Source organism: Hypanus sabinus, chromosome 31, assembly GCF_030144855.1.
Source record: "Hypanus sabinus isolate sHypSab1 chromosome 31, sHypSab1.hap1, whole genome shotgun sequence".
Taxonomy (NCBI): Eukaryota; Metazoa; Chordata; class Chondrichthyes; order Myliobatiformes; family Dasyatidae; genus Hypanus; species Hypanus sabinus.
The window spans coordinates 33,621,101-33,636,704 of NC_082736.1; the positions used below are offsets into that span (position 1 = coordinate 33,621,101).

Sequence of the window (15,604 nt, forward strand, 5' to 3'; positions counted from 1 at the left end):
TCAGACCCCTCAGGACCCCACACAACCCGCTCTATACCCCAATCACACCCCAGACCCCACATAACCCGCTCTGTACCCCTAATCACACCTCAGACCCCTCAGGACCCCACACAACCCACTCTGTACCCCCAATCACACCCCAGACCCCACATAACCTGCTATATACCCCCAATCACACCTCAGACCCCTCAGGACCCCACACAACCCGCTCTGTACCCCCAATCACACACCAGACCCCACACAACCCACTCTATACCCCCAATCACACCTCAGACCCCTCAGGACCCCACACAACCTACTCTGTACCCCCAATCACACCCCAGACCCCACATAACCCGCTCTGTACCCCCAATCACACCTCAGACCCCTCAGGACCCCACACAACCCGCTCTATACCCCAATCACACCCCAGACCCCACACAACCTGCTCTATACCCCCAATCACACCTCAGACCCCTCAGGACCCCACACAACCCGCTCTATACCCCCAATCACACCTCAGACCCCTCAGGACCCCACACAACCCACTCTGTACCCCCAATCACACCCCAGACCCCACACAACCCGCTCTATACCCCCAATCACACCTCAGACCCCTCAGGACCCCACACAACCCGCTCTATACCCCCAATCACACCTCAGACCCCTCAGGACTCCACACAACCCGCTCTGTACCCCCAATCACACCCCAGACCCCTCAGGACCCCACACAACCCGCTCTGTAACCCCAATCACACCTCAGACCCCTCAGGACCCCACACAACCCGCTCTATACCCCCAATCACACTCCAGACCCCTCAGGACCCCACACAACCCGCTCTATACCCCCAATCACACCCCAGACCCCTCAGGACCCCACACAACCCGCTCTATACCCCCAATCACACCTCAGACCCCTCAGAACCCGCTCTGTACCCCCAATCACACCTCAGACCCCTCAGGACTTCACACAACCCGCTCTGTACCCCCAATCACACCCCAGACCCCTCAGGACCCCACACAACCCGCTCTATACCCCCAATCACACCCCAGACCCCTCAGGACCCCACACAACCCGCTCTATACCCCAAATCACACCCCAGACCCCTCAGGACCCCACACAACCCGCTCTGTACCCCCAATCACACCCCAGACCCCTCAGGACCCCACACAACCCGCTCTGTACCCCCAATCAGACCGCAGACCCCTCAGGACCCCACACGACCCGCTCTATACCCCCAATCACACCCCAGACCCCTCAGGACCCCACACGACCTGCTCTATACCCCCAATCACACCCCAGACTCCTCAGGACCCCACACAACCCGCTCTATACCCCCAATCACACCTCAGACCCCTCAGAACCCGCTCTGTACCCCCAATCACACCTCAGACCCCTCAGGACTTCACACAACCCGCTCTGTACCCCCAATCACACCTCAGACCCCTCTCTGTACCCCCAATCACACCTCAGACCCCTCAGGACCCCACACAACCCGCTCTATACCCCCAATCAGACCGCAGACCCCTCAGGACCCCACACAACCCGCTCTATACCCCCAATCACACCCCAGACCCCTCAGGACCCCACACAACCCGCTCTGTACCCCCAATCAGACCGCAGACCCCTCAGGACCCCACACAACTCGCTCTGTACCCCCAATCACACCCCAAACCCCTCAGGATCCCACACAACCCGCTCTGTACCCCCAATCAGACCGCAGACCCCTCAGGACCCCACACAACCCGCTCTGTACCCCCAATCAGACCGCAGACCCCTCAGGACCCCACACAACCCGCTCTGTACCCCCAATCAGACCGCAGACCCCTCAGGACCCCACACAACCCGCTCTATACCCCCAATCAGACCGCAGACCTCTCAGGACCCCACACAACCCGCTCTATACCCCCAATCAGACCGCAGACCCCTCAGGACCCCACACAACCCGCACTATACCCCCAATCAGACCGCAGACCCCTCAGGACCCCACACAACCCGCTCTGTACCCCCAATCAGACCGCAGACCCCTCAGGACCCCACACAATCCGCTCTATACCCCCAATCAGACCGCAGACCCCTCAGGACCCCACACAACCCGCTCTATACCCCCAATCAGACCGCAGACCCCTCAGAACACCACACAACCCGCTCTGTACCCCCAATCAGACCGCAGACCCCTCAGGACCCCACACAACCCGCTCTGTACCCCTAATCAGACCGCAGACCCCTCAGGACCCCACACAACCCGCTCTGTACCCCCAATCAGACCGCAGACCCCTCAGGACCCCACACAACCCGCTCTGTACCCCAAATCAGACCGCAGACCCCTCAGGACCCCACACAACCCGCTCTATACCCCCAATCAGACAGCAGACCCCTCAGGACCCCACACAACCCGCTCTATACCCCCAATCAGACCGCAGACCCCTCAGAACACCACACAACCCGCTCTGTACCCCCAATCAGACCGCAGACCCCTCAGGACCCCACACAACCCGCTCTGTACCCCCAATCACACCCCAGACCCCTCAGGACCCCACACAACCCGCTCTGTACCCCCAATCACACCTCAGACCCCTCAGAACCCGCTCTGTACCCCCAATCACACCTCAGACCCCTCAGAACCCGCTCTGTACCCCCAATCAGACCGCAGACCCCTCAGGACCCCACACAACCCGCTCTGTACCCCCAATCAGACCGCAGACCCCTCAGGACCCCACACAACCCGCTCTGTACCCCCAATCAGACCGCAGACCCCTCAGGTCCACACAACCCGCTCTATACCCCCAATCACACCCCAGACCCCTCAGGACCCCACACAACCCGCTCTATACCCCCAATCAGACCGCAGACCCCTCAGGACCCTCAGAACCCGCTCTATACCCCCAATCACACCCCAGACCCCTCAGGACCCCACACAACCCGCTCTATACCCCCAATCACACCTCAGACCCCTCAGAACCCGCTCTGTACCCCCAATCACACCTCAGACCCCTCAGGACCCCACACAACCCGCTCTATACCCCCAATCACACCTCAGACCCCTCAGAACCCGCTCTGTACCCCCAATCACACCTCAGACCCCTCAGGACCCCACACAACCCGCTCTGAACCCCCAATCAGACCGCAGACCCCTCAGGACCCCACACAACCCGCTCTGTACCCCCAATCAGACCGCAGACCCCTCAGAGTCTAAGAGAGCCCTCTCGGGACCACCCCCTCCCTGTCGCCCCCGCCGCCCGTCCGGACTCACCTCCGACCCGGTACATGTTGGCCGCCATGGCCACGGTCGCCGCCCGGGGCTGGCTCGGTCGCCCTGCGCTGCTCCCGGGCTCCGCTGGGAGGGGCCTCGGGGCCCCCCTCGCCTTCCCGGTCCCTCCTGCCCCCGCTCTCCCTCCCTCCCTCCCTCCCCAAACTGAATCCGACAGCCGGCCGGGTCCTCGCTGCCCCGGGGGCTGCCGGCGCCCCGCCGCCGCCGCCGCCGCCGCCGCCGAACGAGCGCTGCTGACCCGGGAGTGGGGGGAGAAAGAGAGAGAGAGAGGGAGAGGGAGTGAACGCGGACGCGGGGGCGCGCGGGGGCCGGGGTGGTCGGGGGCGCGCGCACCCTCCGTCCCTGTCACACGCCGGGCGCGAGCGCGGGCGCCGGCGATCCTCTTTCCCCCTCCCCCCACACTCTGGGTGAATGGACAGAGTCACGTGCCGGGGTGGGGGTGGGGGGGAGGAAGGCAGTTAACGGACGTTCACGCGGGAAAGGGGGCCGGTGGTCGCGCGGCGGCGGCGGGGGGGAGGCGGACCGGACGGGACGCGCGCGAGCGTCCGGACGGCGGGGGAGTCCGTTGAACTGTTGACCGTTGGCGTGCGCGCGCGCGCGCGTGGCGGGAAGCCCCGGTTGGCGGGGTTTTCGCGGCTGCGTCTCGTCTCGCCGCGGCCGGTTGTTTGGGCTTTAACTCCCCTCACCCCGTCCAGCCGGCCTTTCGTCACGCCCGGCTGTTCCGGGAAGCCGGCGCGCCAGGGGTTAAACTCCCCTCCCCCCCCTCCCTCGCGCTCGCACCGGCGGAGGTCATGACCCGGAGCACGTGGTTTACAGGGGGTTAACCCCTTCAGCCCCGGCGCGCAGGCGGCTGGGTCACTGTCTGCGACACCTCCCCCTCCCCCACACTTACCCTCTGATACCCCATCCACTTCCCTCCCCCACACGTGCTCCATTCCACTCACGTCCACCGTCCCCTGCTCCATCTACTTCTCCCCTCCACCTCCTCCTCAACCCTCACTCTCATCTCGCTTGCCCTCTAACCCTCCCTTCCCCCTCGCCCTCTCCCACTCCTCCCCTCCTACTCCCCTGTTTCTTTTTCACCCTCACCCCACCCCTTCCCCTCACTCTCCATTCTGCTCCCTGCCTTCCTCCTCCTCTACCACACCCCATCCCCTACTGCCCTCCCCGCCTCCTCCCCATCCCCTCCTACTCCTTCCCCCTACTCCATCCCCATCCTCCTACTCCTCCTGCATCTCATCCTCATCCCTACTCCCCTCCCTTCCCCTCCACCTCTCCCACACAGTTGCTCTTCCCTCCCCTCCCTCATAGCCCCTCAAAGCCTCCCATTCACCCCTTGCCTACCTCCCTTTGTCCTATTGCCCTAGCTTCTCCACCACATCCCCTACCCCTCAGTCTCCTCTCCATCCCTCTCCCTCCTCTCGAATCCCCCATCCACCCCTCCCCTTCTTCCATCTCCCTCTATTCCCCTACTCCTCCCCCTCCTACTCATCCATCTTCTTTCCCCTTACTCCCCCCTCCAACTTGACCCCACTCCCTTTCCACCTCCTTGCTCCTCCCCCTACTCCTTCCCCCTGTGCTACAGAGACAGGGAGGGGTGTAGGTCTGGAGGAGATTACAGAGACAGGGAGGGGTGTAGGGCTGGAGGAGATTACAGAGACAGGGAGGGGTGTAGGGACTGGAGGGGGTTACAGAGAGGGAGGGGTGTAGGGGCTAGAGGAGATTACAGAGACAGGGAGGGGTGTAGGGACTGGAGGGGGTTACAGAGAGGGAGGGGTGTAGGGACGAGAGGGGATTACAGAGACAGGGAGGGGTGTAGGGACTGGAGGGGGTTACAGAGACGGGGAGGGGTGTAGGGGCTGGAGGAGATTACAGAGACAGGGAGGGGTGTAGGGGCTGGAGGAGATTACAGAGACAGGGAGGGGTGTAGGGGCTAGAGGGGGTTACAGAGACAGGGAGGGGTGTAGGGACTGGAGGGGGTTACAGAGACAGGGAGGGGTGTAGGGGCTGGAGGGGGTTACAGAGACAGGGAGGGGTGTAGGGGCTGGAGGAGATTACAGAGACAGGGAGGGGTGTAGGGGCTAGAGGGGGTTACAGAGACAGGGAGGGGTGTAGGGACTGGAGGGGGTTACAGAGACGGAGGGGTGTAGGGGCTGGAGGGGGTTACAGAGACAGGGAGGGGTGTAGGGGCTGGAGGAGATTACAGAGACAGGGAGGGGTGTAGGGGCTAGAGGGGGTTACAGAGACAGGGAGGGGTGTAGGGACTGGAGGGGGTTACAGAGACAAGGAGGGGCGTAGGGTCTGGAGGAGATTACAGAGACAGGGAGGGGTGTAGGGACTGGAGGGGGTTACAGAGACAGGGAGGGGTGTAGGGACTGGAGGAGATTACAGAGACAGGGAGGGGTGTAGGGGCTGGAGGAGATTACAGAGACAGGGAGGGGTGTAGGGTCTGGAGGAGGTTTCAGAGACAGGGAGGGGTGTAGGGCTGGAGGAGATTACAGAGACAGGGAGGGGTGTAGGGCTGGAGGAGATTACAGAGACAGGGAGGGGTGTAGGGGCTGGAGGAGATTACAGAGACAGGGAGGGGTGTAGGGTCTGGAGGGGGTTTCAGAGACAGGGAGGGGTGTAGGGCTGGAGGAGATTACAGAGACAGGGAGGGGTGTAGGGCTGGAGGAGATAACAGAGAGGGAGGGGTGTAGGGGCTGGAGGAGATTACAGAGACGGAGGGGTGTAGGGACTGGAGGGGGTTACAGAGACAAGGAGGGGCGTAGGGTCTGGAGGAGATTACAGAGACAGGGAGGGGTGTAGGGACTGGAGGGGGTTACAGAGACAGGGAGGGGTGTAGGGACTGGAGGAGATTACAGAGACAGGGAGGGGTGTAGGGGCTGGAGGAGATTACAGAGACAGGGAGGGGTGTAGGGTCTGGAGGAGGTTTCAGAGACAGGGAGGGGTGTAGGGCTGGAGGAGATTACAGAGACAGGGAGGGGTGTAGGGCTGGAGGAGATTACAGAGACAGGGAGGGGTGTAGGGGCTGGAGGAGATTACAGAGACAGGGAGGGGTGTAGGGTCTGGAGGGGGTTTCAGAGACAGGGAGGGGTGTAGGGCTGGAGGAGATTACAGAGACAGGGAGGGGTGTAGGGCTGGAGGAGATAACAGAGAGGGAGGGGTGTAGGGGCTGGAGGAGATTACAGAGACGGAGGGGTGTAGGGACTGGAGGGGGTTACAGTGACAGGGAGGGGTGTAGGGGCCGGAATGGGTTACAGAGACAGGGAGGGGTGTAGGGGCTGGGTGTGGGTTACAGAGACAGGGAGGGGTGTAGGGCTGGAGGAGATTACAGAGACAGGGAGGGGTGTAGGGACTGGAGGGGGTTACAGAGACAGGGAGGGGTGTAGGGCTGGAGGAGATTACAGAGACAGGGAGGGGTGTAGGGTCTGGAGGAGGTTTCAGAGACAGGGAGGGGTGTAGGGCTGGAGGAGATTACAGAGACAGGGAGGGGTGTAGGGCTGGAGGAGATTACAGAGACAGGGAGGGGTGTAGGGGCTGGAGGAGATTACAGAGACAGGGAGGGGTGTAGGGTCTGGAGGGGGTTTCAGAGACAGGGAGGGGTGTAGGGCTGGAGGAGATTACAGAGACAGGGAGGGGTGTAGGGCTGGAGGAGATTACAGAGAGGGAGGGGTGTAGGGGCTGGAGGAGATTACAGAGACAGGGAGGGGTGTAGGGACTGGAGGGGGTTACAGAGACAGGGAGGGGTGTAGGGGAGGGGTTACAGAGACGGGGAGGGGTGTAGGGACTGGAGGGGGTTACAGAGACAGGGAGGGGTGTAGGGACTGGAGGGGTTACAGAGACAGGGAGGGGTGTAGGGGAGGGGTTACAGAGACGGGGAGGGGTGTAGGGACTGGAGGGGGTTACAGAGACAGGGAGGGGTGTAGGGACTGGAGGGGTTACAGAGACAGGGAGGGGTGTAGGGACTGGAGGGGGTTACAGAGACAGGGAGGGGTGTAGGGGCTGGGTGTGGGTTACAGAGACAGGGAGGGGTGTAGGGCTGGAGGAGATTACAGAGACAGGGAGGGGTGTAGGGTCTGGAGGAGGTTTCAGAGACAGGGAGGGGTGTAGGGCTGGAGGAGATTACAGAGACAGGGAGGGGTGTAGGGCTGGAGGAGATTACAGAGACAGGGAGGGGTGTAGGGGCTGGAGGAGATTACAGAGACAGGGAGGGGTGTAGGGTCTGGAGGGGGTTTCAGAGACAGGGAGGGGTGTAGGGCTGGAGGAGATTACAGAGACAGGGAGGGGTGTAGGGCTGGAGGAGATTACAGAGAGGGGGGGGGTGTAGGGGCTGGAGGAGATTACAGAGACAGGGAGGGGTGTAGGGACTGGAGGGGGTTACAGTGACAGGGAGGGGTGTAGGGGCCGGAATGGGTTACAGAGACAGGGAGGGGTGTAGGGGCTGGGTGTGGGTTACAGAGACAGGGAGGGGTGTAGGGCTGGAGGAGATTACAGAGACAGGGAGGGGTGTAGGGACTGGAGGGGGTTACAGAGACAGGGAGGGGTGTAGGGCTGGAGGAGATTACAGAGACAGGGAGGGGTGTAGGGACTGGAGGGGGTTACAGAGACAGGGAGGGGTGTAGGGGAGGGGTTACAGAGACGGGGAGGGGTGTAGGGACTGGAGGGGGTTACAGAGACAGGGAGGGGTGTAGGGACTGGAGGGGTTACAGAGACAGGGAGGGGTGTAGGGGAGGGGTTACAGAGACGGGGAGGGGTGTAGGGACTGGAGGGGGTTACAGAGACAGGGAGGGGTGTAGGGACTGGAGGGGTTACAGAGACAGGGAGGGGTGTAGGGACTGGAGGGGGTTACAGAGACAGGGAGGGGTGTAGGGGCTGGGTGTGGGTTACAGAGACAGGGAGGGGTGTAGGGCTGGAGGAGATTACAGAGACAGGGAGGGGTGTAGGGACTGGAGGGGGTTACAGAGACAGGGAGGGGTGTAGGGACTGGAGGGGGTTACAGAGACAGGGAGGGGTGTAGGGCTGGAGGAGATTACAGAGACAGGGAGGGGCGTATTTGCCAGAGAGATCCACTGAGACCATGACATTGTGAATCACCATGGACTGGGTGGGCTGAAGGGCCTGTTTCTCTGACTCTGTCCTCCCGCTCTCAGGGGTGAGATCTCAGGAGCCTCTGTTGAGTTCCTGTCGCTCTGGGTTTTTATGGGATGGGGTGGCTATTTGCATGCCAGGCCCTCCTCGTTTCACAGCCAGGCTTGGGACCGTCTGTGCTGGAGCTGGATGTTCAGGGTCCTTTATAAATTATGTTTGCTTCCCATTGTTCTTGGTAGGCTTGGAGTAGCCTTGGGTGAGTAAATGCGTGGCGTTCTGTCGACAGTGTGGACCGCACAGATGGCGAGGACCATAGTTTGTAGAGCAGTACATCACAGTACAGGCCCTTTGGCCCGCAATGTTGTGCTGGCCCTTTAACTTACCCCCAGATCAATCTAACCCCTCCTACATAACCCTCCATTTTTCTATCATCCATGTGCCCATCTAAGTAAATGTACCTAATGTATCAGCCTCTACCCCCCCCCCCCGCAGCACATTCCACACACCCACTCTCTGTAAAAGACATCCCTCCCCCCCCCCCCCCCCCCCCGGTAATTTCCTCCGATCACCTTAAAATGATATTGCCTTGTGGTAGCTATTTCTGCCCCGGAAATAAGTCTCTGGCTATGGTTATCCACTCATTCTATTCCTCTTATCGTGAACTTCTTGATCCAAGTCATCCCTCAGCCTCCTTCACTCCAAAGAGAAACACCCTACCCACACATTGTTGTACAGTTCTGGTCGCCCAATTATAGGAGAGATGTCAACAAAATAGAGAGAGTACAGAGGAGAGTTATAGAATGTTTCAGCACCTAAGTTACAGAGAAAGGTTGAACAGGTTAGGTCTTTATTCTTTGGAGCATAGAAGGTTGAGGGGAGACTTGATAGAGGTATTTAAAATTATGAGGGGAATAGATAGAATTGACGTGGATAGGCCTTTTCCATTGAGAATAGGGGAGATTCAAACGAGAGGACATGAGTTGAGAGTTAGGGGGCAAAAGTTTAGGGGTAACACCAGGGGGAATTTCTTTACTCAGAGATTGGTAGCTGTGTGGAACGAGCTTCCAGTAGAAGTGGTAGAGGGAGGTTTGATATTGTTATTTAAAGTAAAATTGGATAGATATATGGACAGGAAAGGAATGGAGGGTTATGGGCTGAGTGCAGGTCGGTGGGACTAGGTGAGAGTATGCATTCGGCACGGACTAGAAGGGCCGAGATGGCCTGTTTCCGTGCTGTTAATTGTTATATGGGTCAGTGGGACTAGGTGAGAGTAAGCGTTCGGCACGGACTAGAAGGTCCTAGATGGCCTGCTTCCGTGCTGTTAATTGTTATATCGGTCAGTGGGACTAGGTGAGAATAAGCGTTCGGCACGGACTAGAAGGTCCGAGATGGCCTGCTTCCGTGCTGTAATTGTTATATGGGTCAGTGGGACTAGGTGAGAGTAAGCGTTCGGCACGGACTAGAAGGGCCGAGATGGCCTGTTTCCGTGCTGTAATCGTGATATGGTTATATGGGTCAGTGGGACTAGGTGAGAGTAAGCGTTCGGCACGGACTAGAAGGTCCGAGATGGCCTGCTGCCGTGCTGTAATTGTTATATGGGTCAGTGGGACTAGGTGAGAGTAAGCATTCGGCACGGACTAGAAGGGCCGAGATGGCCTGTTTCCATCTTGTAATCGTGATATGGTTATATGGGTCAGTGGGACTTGGTGAGAGTAAGCGTTCGGCACGGACTAGAAGGTCCGAGATGGCCTGCTTCCGTGCTGTTAATTGTTATATGGGTCAGTGGGACTAGGTGAGAGTAAGCGTTCGGCACGGACTAGAAGGTCCTAGATGGCCTGCTTCCGTGCTGTAATTGTTATATGGGTCAGTGGGACTAGGTGAGAGTAAGCGTTCGGCACGGACTAGAAGGTCCGAGATGGCCTGCTTCCGTGCTGTAATTGTTATATGGGTCAGTGGGACTTGGTGAGAGTAAGCATTCGGCACGGACCAGAAGGTCCGAGATGGCCTGCTTCCATGCTGTAATTGTTATATAGACAAACATAGATAAAAGCTGTAAGAAGGGAAAAGATGAACTATGAGGGTGGACTAGCCAATAATATAAGGCAGGGTACTAGAAGTTTTTTTCAGTTATAAAGAGTAAAAGGTGGGGGTGAGAGTTGATATTGGACCACTGGAAAATGATGCTGGTGTGGTAGTAATGGAGGTCAAAGAAATGGCAGACTAACTTAATGGGATACACAAAATGCACTGCAGATGCTGGGCTCTAAGCAACACGCTGGAGGAACTCAGCAGGTCGGGCAGCATCCATGGAAACGAATAGTCAAACATTTCGGGCCGAGACCCTTCATCAGGACTGAAGAGGGAGGGGGCATTGGCCCCATAAAGAAGGTGGGAAGGAGAAGGTGCCAGGTGAAAAACCAATCAGCGGAAAGATCAAGGGGTGGCGGAGGGGAAGCAGGGAGGGGATAGGCAGGAGAGGTGAAGAAGGAATGTAGGGGGAAAGGACTATGGGTAGTAGAAGGAGGCGGAACCATGAGCGAGGTGATAGGCAGCTGGAGGAGAAGGCAGAGTGAAACTGGGATGGGGGAAGGAGTTGCTGGAAGTTGGAGAATAGTACTTTGCACCTGTCTTCACTGAGGAAGATACTAGCTGTGTGCCAGAGGTCCGTGAGTGTCAAGGAGCAGGAGTGAGAGCCATTGCTATTACAAAGGAAAAAGTACTAGGCAAACTGAAAAGTCTGAAGGTGGATAAGCCACCTGGACAACATGGGCTACATCCCAGAGTCCTGAGCAAGGTTGCAGAAGGGATAATGGATGTATTGGTCATGCTCTTTCAAGAATCACTTGATTTTGGCATGGTCCCGGAGGACTGGAAGGTTGTAAATGTCACTCCAGTCTTTAAGAAGGGAGAAAGGCAAAAGAGAGGAGATTATAGGCCAGTCAGCCTAACCTCAGTGGTTGGGAAAGTGTAGGAGTCTATTATTAAAGATGAGGTTTCAAGGTAATGATAAAATCAGCATGCTTTCTGTCGAGGGAAATCTTGCCGGACAAATCTATTAAGAGTTCTTCGATGAAATGTCAAGCAGGGTGGATGAAGGAGAGTCAGTGGATGCCATTTAGTTGGATTTTCAGAAGGCCTTTGATAAGGTGCCGTTACAGGACGGATACAGGCAAGGATAAAGGAATGGCTGACAGGCAGGAGGCAGTAAGTGGGAATAAAAGGCTTTTTCTGGTTGGCTGCCGGTGACTAGTGTTCCTCAGGGGTCAGTATTGGGACTGCTGCTTTTCACATTGTTTGACAGTGATTTAGATGGTGGAATTGATGGCTTTGTGACAGAGTTTGTGGATAATATGAAGATTGGTGGAGGGGTAGGTAGTGCTGAGGAAGCAATGTGATTGGAAGAATGGGCAAAACAGTGGCAGATGGAATACGTTGTTGGGAAATGTACGATAATGCATTTTGGTAAAAGGAACAACAGTGTAGACTGAAGTAAATGGGGAGAAGTTTCAAACATCAGAGGTGTGAAGAGACTTGGGAGACCTTGTGCGAGACTCCCAGAAATTGAGTCTGTGGTAAAGAAGGCAAAAGCAATTTTGGGATTTGTTTCAAGGGGAATATAAAGGGGAGATAATGCTGAGCCTTTATCAGACACCAGTCAGGTCGCACTGGGAGTACTGTCCACAGTTTTGGGACCCATATCTCAGAAAGGATGAGTTGTCATTGGAGAGAGTCCAGAGGAGGTTCATGAGGATAATTTTGGGAATGAAGGGGTTAACATATGAGGAGCATTTGGCAACTTTGGGCCAGTACTCACTAGAATTTAGAAGAATGCGGAGGGGGGGATCTCATTGAAACCTACCGAATGTTGAGAGGACTAGATAGGGTGGATGTGGAGAGGATGTTTCCTATGGTGGGGGTATCCAGAACTAGAGGGCACAGCCTCAAAATTGAGGGGAAACCCATTAGAATGGAGGTAAGGAGGAATTTTTTTAGCCAGTGAGTAGTGAATCTGTGGCGTGTTCTGCCACAGACTGCAGTGGAGCCCAACTCGGTGCATGTATTTAAGGCAGAAATGGAAGGGTATGGCAAGAAGGCAGGTGTACAGGGTTGAGTGGGATCTGGGATCAGCCATGATGGAATGGCAGAGTGGACTCGATGGGCTGAATGGCCTAATTCTGCTCCTATGTCTTCTGGCGTTATACAGTGCCTTGAAGCAGGGAAGGTGTGTTACCTGGCAGATTTACATCACACCTGCTGCTTAGTGGAGGCAGAGAAGTTCCACTTTAGTCTCACCTTCCAAGCAGATCCCTTTTTATTAAGCGGTGCAGGTGGCATAAATCTTAACACCTTCCCTACGGTGGAGGTCGCATCCTGCCATGGGGACGCTTTTCCGCAGAGGGGACTGGAAATCTGGTTAGGATCAATGGGAAAATGCAGAGAGATCCTGGAGCAAATCCTGCTGACCTCTGCCAGAAACTTAAACTGGGGAGGAAGTTCATTTTATGACAGGGCAACGGCCCAAAGCACACGGCCAGAACAACCATGGAGCGACTTCAAATGAAAATCAGAGTCCTTGAGTGGCCCAGTCAGTCCTGACCTGAACCCGATCAAACGTCTCTGGCCACCGCTCCCCAACCAATCTGGAAGGATTTTGCAAGGAGGAACGGGCAAATCTTTCTCCATCGCATTGTGCGAAGCTAGTAGAGATTTAACCAAAATGACTGCTGACTGTAATAGCTGTCAACTAAGGGGATGAAGACATTTCACTTTTTCTGGCAAATAAATATCTTAAAGATCAAGGGCAGATTTGATAGAGGTATACAACATTATGAGGGTTTTGGATAGGGTAAGTGCAAGCAGACTTTTTCTACTGAGATTGGGTGGGACTACAAATAGAGGTCATGAGTTGAGGGTGAAAGATAAAAAGTTTAAGGGGGACACAGGAGAAACTTTCACGCAGAGGGTGGTGAAAAGGTGGATCGAGCTGTCAGCACAAGTGGTGCGTGTGAGCTCGATTTCAACATTGAAGAGAAGTTTGGACAGGTACATGGAAGGGAGGGGTGAGGAGGGCTGTGGTGCCAAAGCAGGTTGATGGGAGAAGGCAGTTTAAATGGATCAGCCAGGACTAGATGGGCTGAAGGGTCTTTTTAGTGGTCCTGTGGTAAGGAATGTCCCATGGAAAACACAGTCCTCACATGAACCTCGAACAGAATAAGGAAAAACACGATTTTCAAGCTACTGCTGAACCAAATACCGTTAAAGTCAGATTTATTTTAAATTTCAAAAACGAAAAAAAATACATACTCTGTGCAGTTTACAATCATTTAGTCTCTGTGTACTGTGCTCTGTTCCTTGTGACACATCAGGGTCCTAATTCCCATATATAAAAAAATACCTCCCAGAACAAAGCACTTTAATTAAAACACAAAAGGCAACCTGGTAAGAACCAGGACTTTTGTTAGACAACAACAAAAAAAAAGACGCTGTGGAATGTTTCGCAGTGTGGCAGATGGCTTCCTGATATTCCGGAGGACAGCCAGTCGCACTGGATCTTCGGGGTCTGGGGGTAGTTTGGGGGGGGGGGAAATCGGGTTAATTCCTGAGCAACACACACACACACTCAAGATGGTGGAGGAATTCAGCAGGTCAGACAGCGTCGATGAGCAGTCGACGTTTAGGGCTGAGACCCTTCACGAGGACTGAAAAAGAAGGGGACAGAAAAGGGGGAGAGGCGCCGTGAATGGTTGGGGGTACCAGGCCGGCCGACCGCCCGCCAGCCCTGTTAGTTAGATGTTGACAGGCCTGTTTAACCTGCGGGCTCTGTGTAGACTCTCTGCGGCTATAGGAGTAACAACGGCTGGCACGCTGCCCAGGCTGGGCACTGCCCGGTCGTTCATAAGTGCCCCACCAGGCTGACCCACACACACCAGCTGTCATCTCCTCGAGCCTCAAAATGGGGAGGGGGAGGTCACTGACAGAGAGGGCATCCCTAACCCTTTCAAGCAGAGAACCAGGAAAGAGTGGGAGGGCTGGACAGCAGCAAGAAGCCTTGGATGGGCAAAGCCAAATACTGCAGACGATTGAAATCCACCCTGCCCCCGCTGTTGCCAGTCTGGGGAGGGGGGGACATGCTAGAGCCAGGAGGGAGTTGGACATGTTAGGGCGGGTGGGTGAGGCAAAAGGGCGCAAGGGGGGAGGTCCTGCAGGACACCTCACCGAGATTAGGTACAGACAGCAGGGCAGTCACACCCACCCACCCGCCCGGCCCAGCCTGAGCCCCTCAAGCGTTGTTTCCCGTCGCGATATCCAGCGAGGAGGCGGAGGCAGAAGAGATGGACATACTGCGCTCCAGGCCGCCGGCCAGCACCCGCCACTGCATCACCGTTGTGTCCTTGCCGCCCGTCGAGATGAGGTGGGTGTCGTTGTGGGTGAAGCACACGTTGGTGACGTGGCTGCCGTGGCCACTGTACACGTGGCTGGGAGCCTACAGAGAGCAAGAGGCCGGGCGTGAGACATTTCACAACAGCCTGACCCAGCCCAGCCCAGCCCAACGCAATGAAACAGACCCCTTGACACCTACTCGTCCACACCAAGCTCGAAGTCTAATTTGTTGTCATGCGCACAGCTGTAACGTAAAGCTTACTGCGGCATCAGATACACGATGTTCACAACAAAAAACACCAATTAAACAAAAAGGCGAGAGAATCTGCAGATGCTGGAAATCCAGAGCAACACAAGACAAAATGCCGGAGGAACTCAGCGGGTCTATGGAGAGGAATAAGCGGCCGATATTTTGAATCGAGACTTTCGATGGCTTCAAAGTTTTCTGAGATCTCAAAGTCTGTTTACTATCACAGCATACAACCTGAAATTTGTCCTCTTTGCAGACATCCGCAAAGCAAAAATCCCCACGGAACGACAGAAGCATCAAAACCGCAATGACCCCCTGCCCCCTCACTTTACACAATCATCGACACCGCCCCCCCAGCGCCAGCAGGGTAATAAAGAGTCCATCGAACCCCACCCCACACCAGCAGAGGTACCAAAGAATCCATCGAACCCCACCCACACCAGCAGAGTACCAGAGTCCATCGAACCCCCCCCCCCACACCAGCAGAGGTACCAAAGAGTCCATCGAACCCCCCCCACACCAGCAGAGTACCAGAGTCCATCGAACCCCACCCACACCAGCAGAGTACCAAAGAGTCCATCGAATCCCACCCACACCAGCAGAGGTACCAAAGAGTCCATCGACCCCCACC

The 15,604-nt window shown here is 56.4% G+C and overlaps 2 protein-coding genes across 5 annotated transcripts in view; both read right to left on the bottom strand.

Moving 5' to 3' along the window:
- mta2 (metastasis associated 1 family, member 2) overlaps window positions 1-3,367 on the bottom strand; it is a 108,655-nt gene extending 105,288 nt beyond the window's left edge. For all 4 annotated transcript variants that reach the window (XM_059955380.1, XM_059955381.1, XM_059955382.1 and 1 more), the window contains exon 1: window positions 3,234-3,367. In XM_059955380.1, coding sequence (XP_059811363.1) covers window positions 3,234-3,261 — 28 coding nt within the window. In that variant the 5' untranslated portion in view covers window positions 3,262-3,367. The remainder of the gene's footprint in view (window positions 1-3,233) is intronic.
- Window positions 3,368-13,593: 10,226 nt separating this feature from the next.
- The window catches only part of LOC132383711 (echinoderm microtubule-associated protein-like 3), a 107,316-nt gene continuing 105,305 nt past the window's right edge, over window positions 13,594-15,604 (bottom strand). The window contains exon 23 of the mRNA XM_059954899.1: window positions 13,594-14,826. Within this exon, the coding sequence (XP_059810882.1) occupies window positions 14,623-14,826 (204 nt within the window). The 3' untranslated portion in view covers window positions 13,594-14,622. The remainder of the gene's footprint in view (window positions 14,827-15,604) is intronic.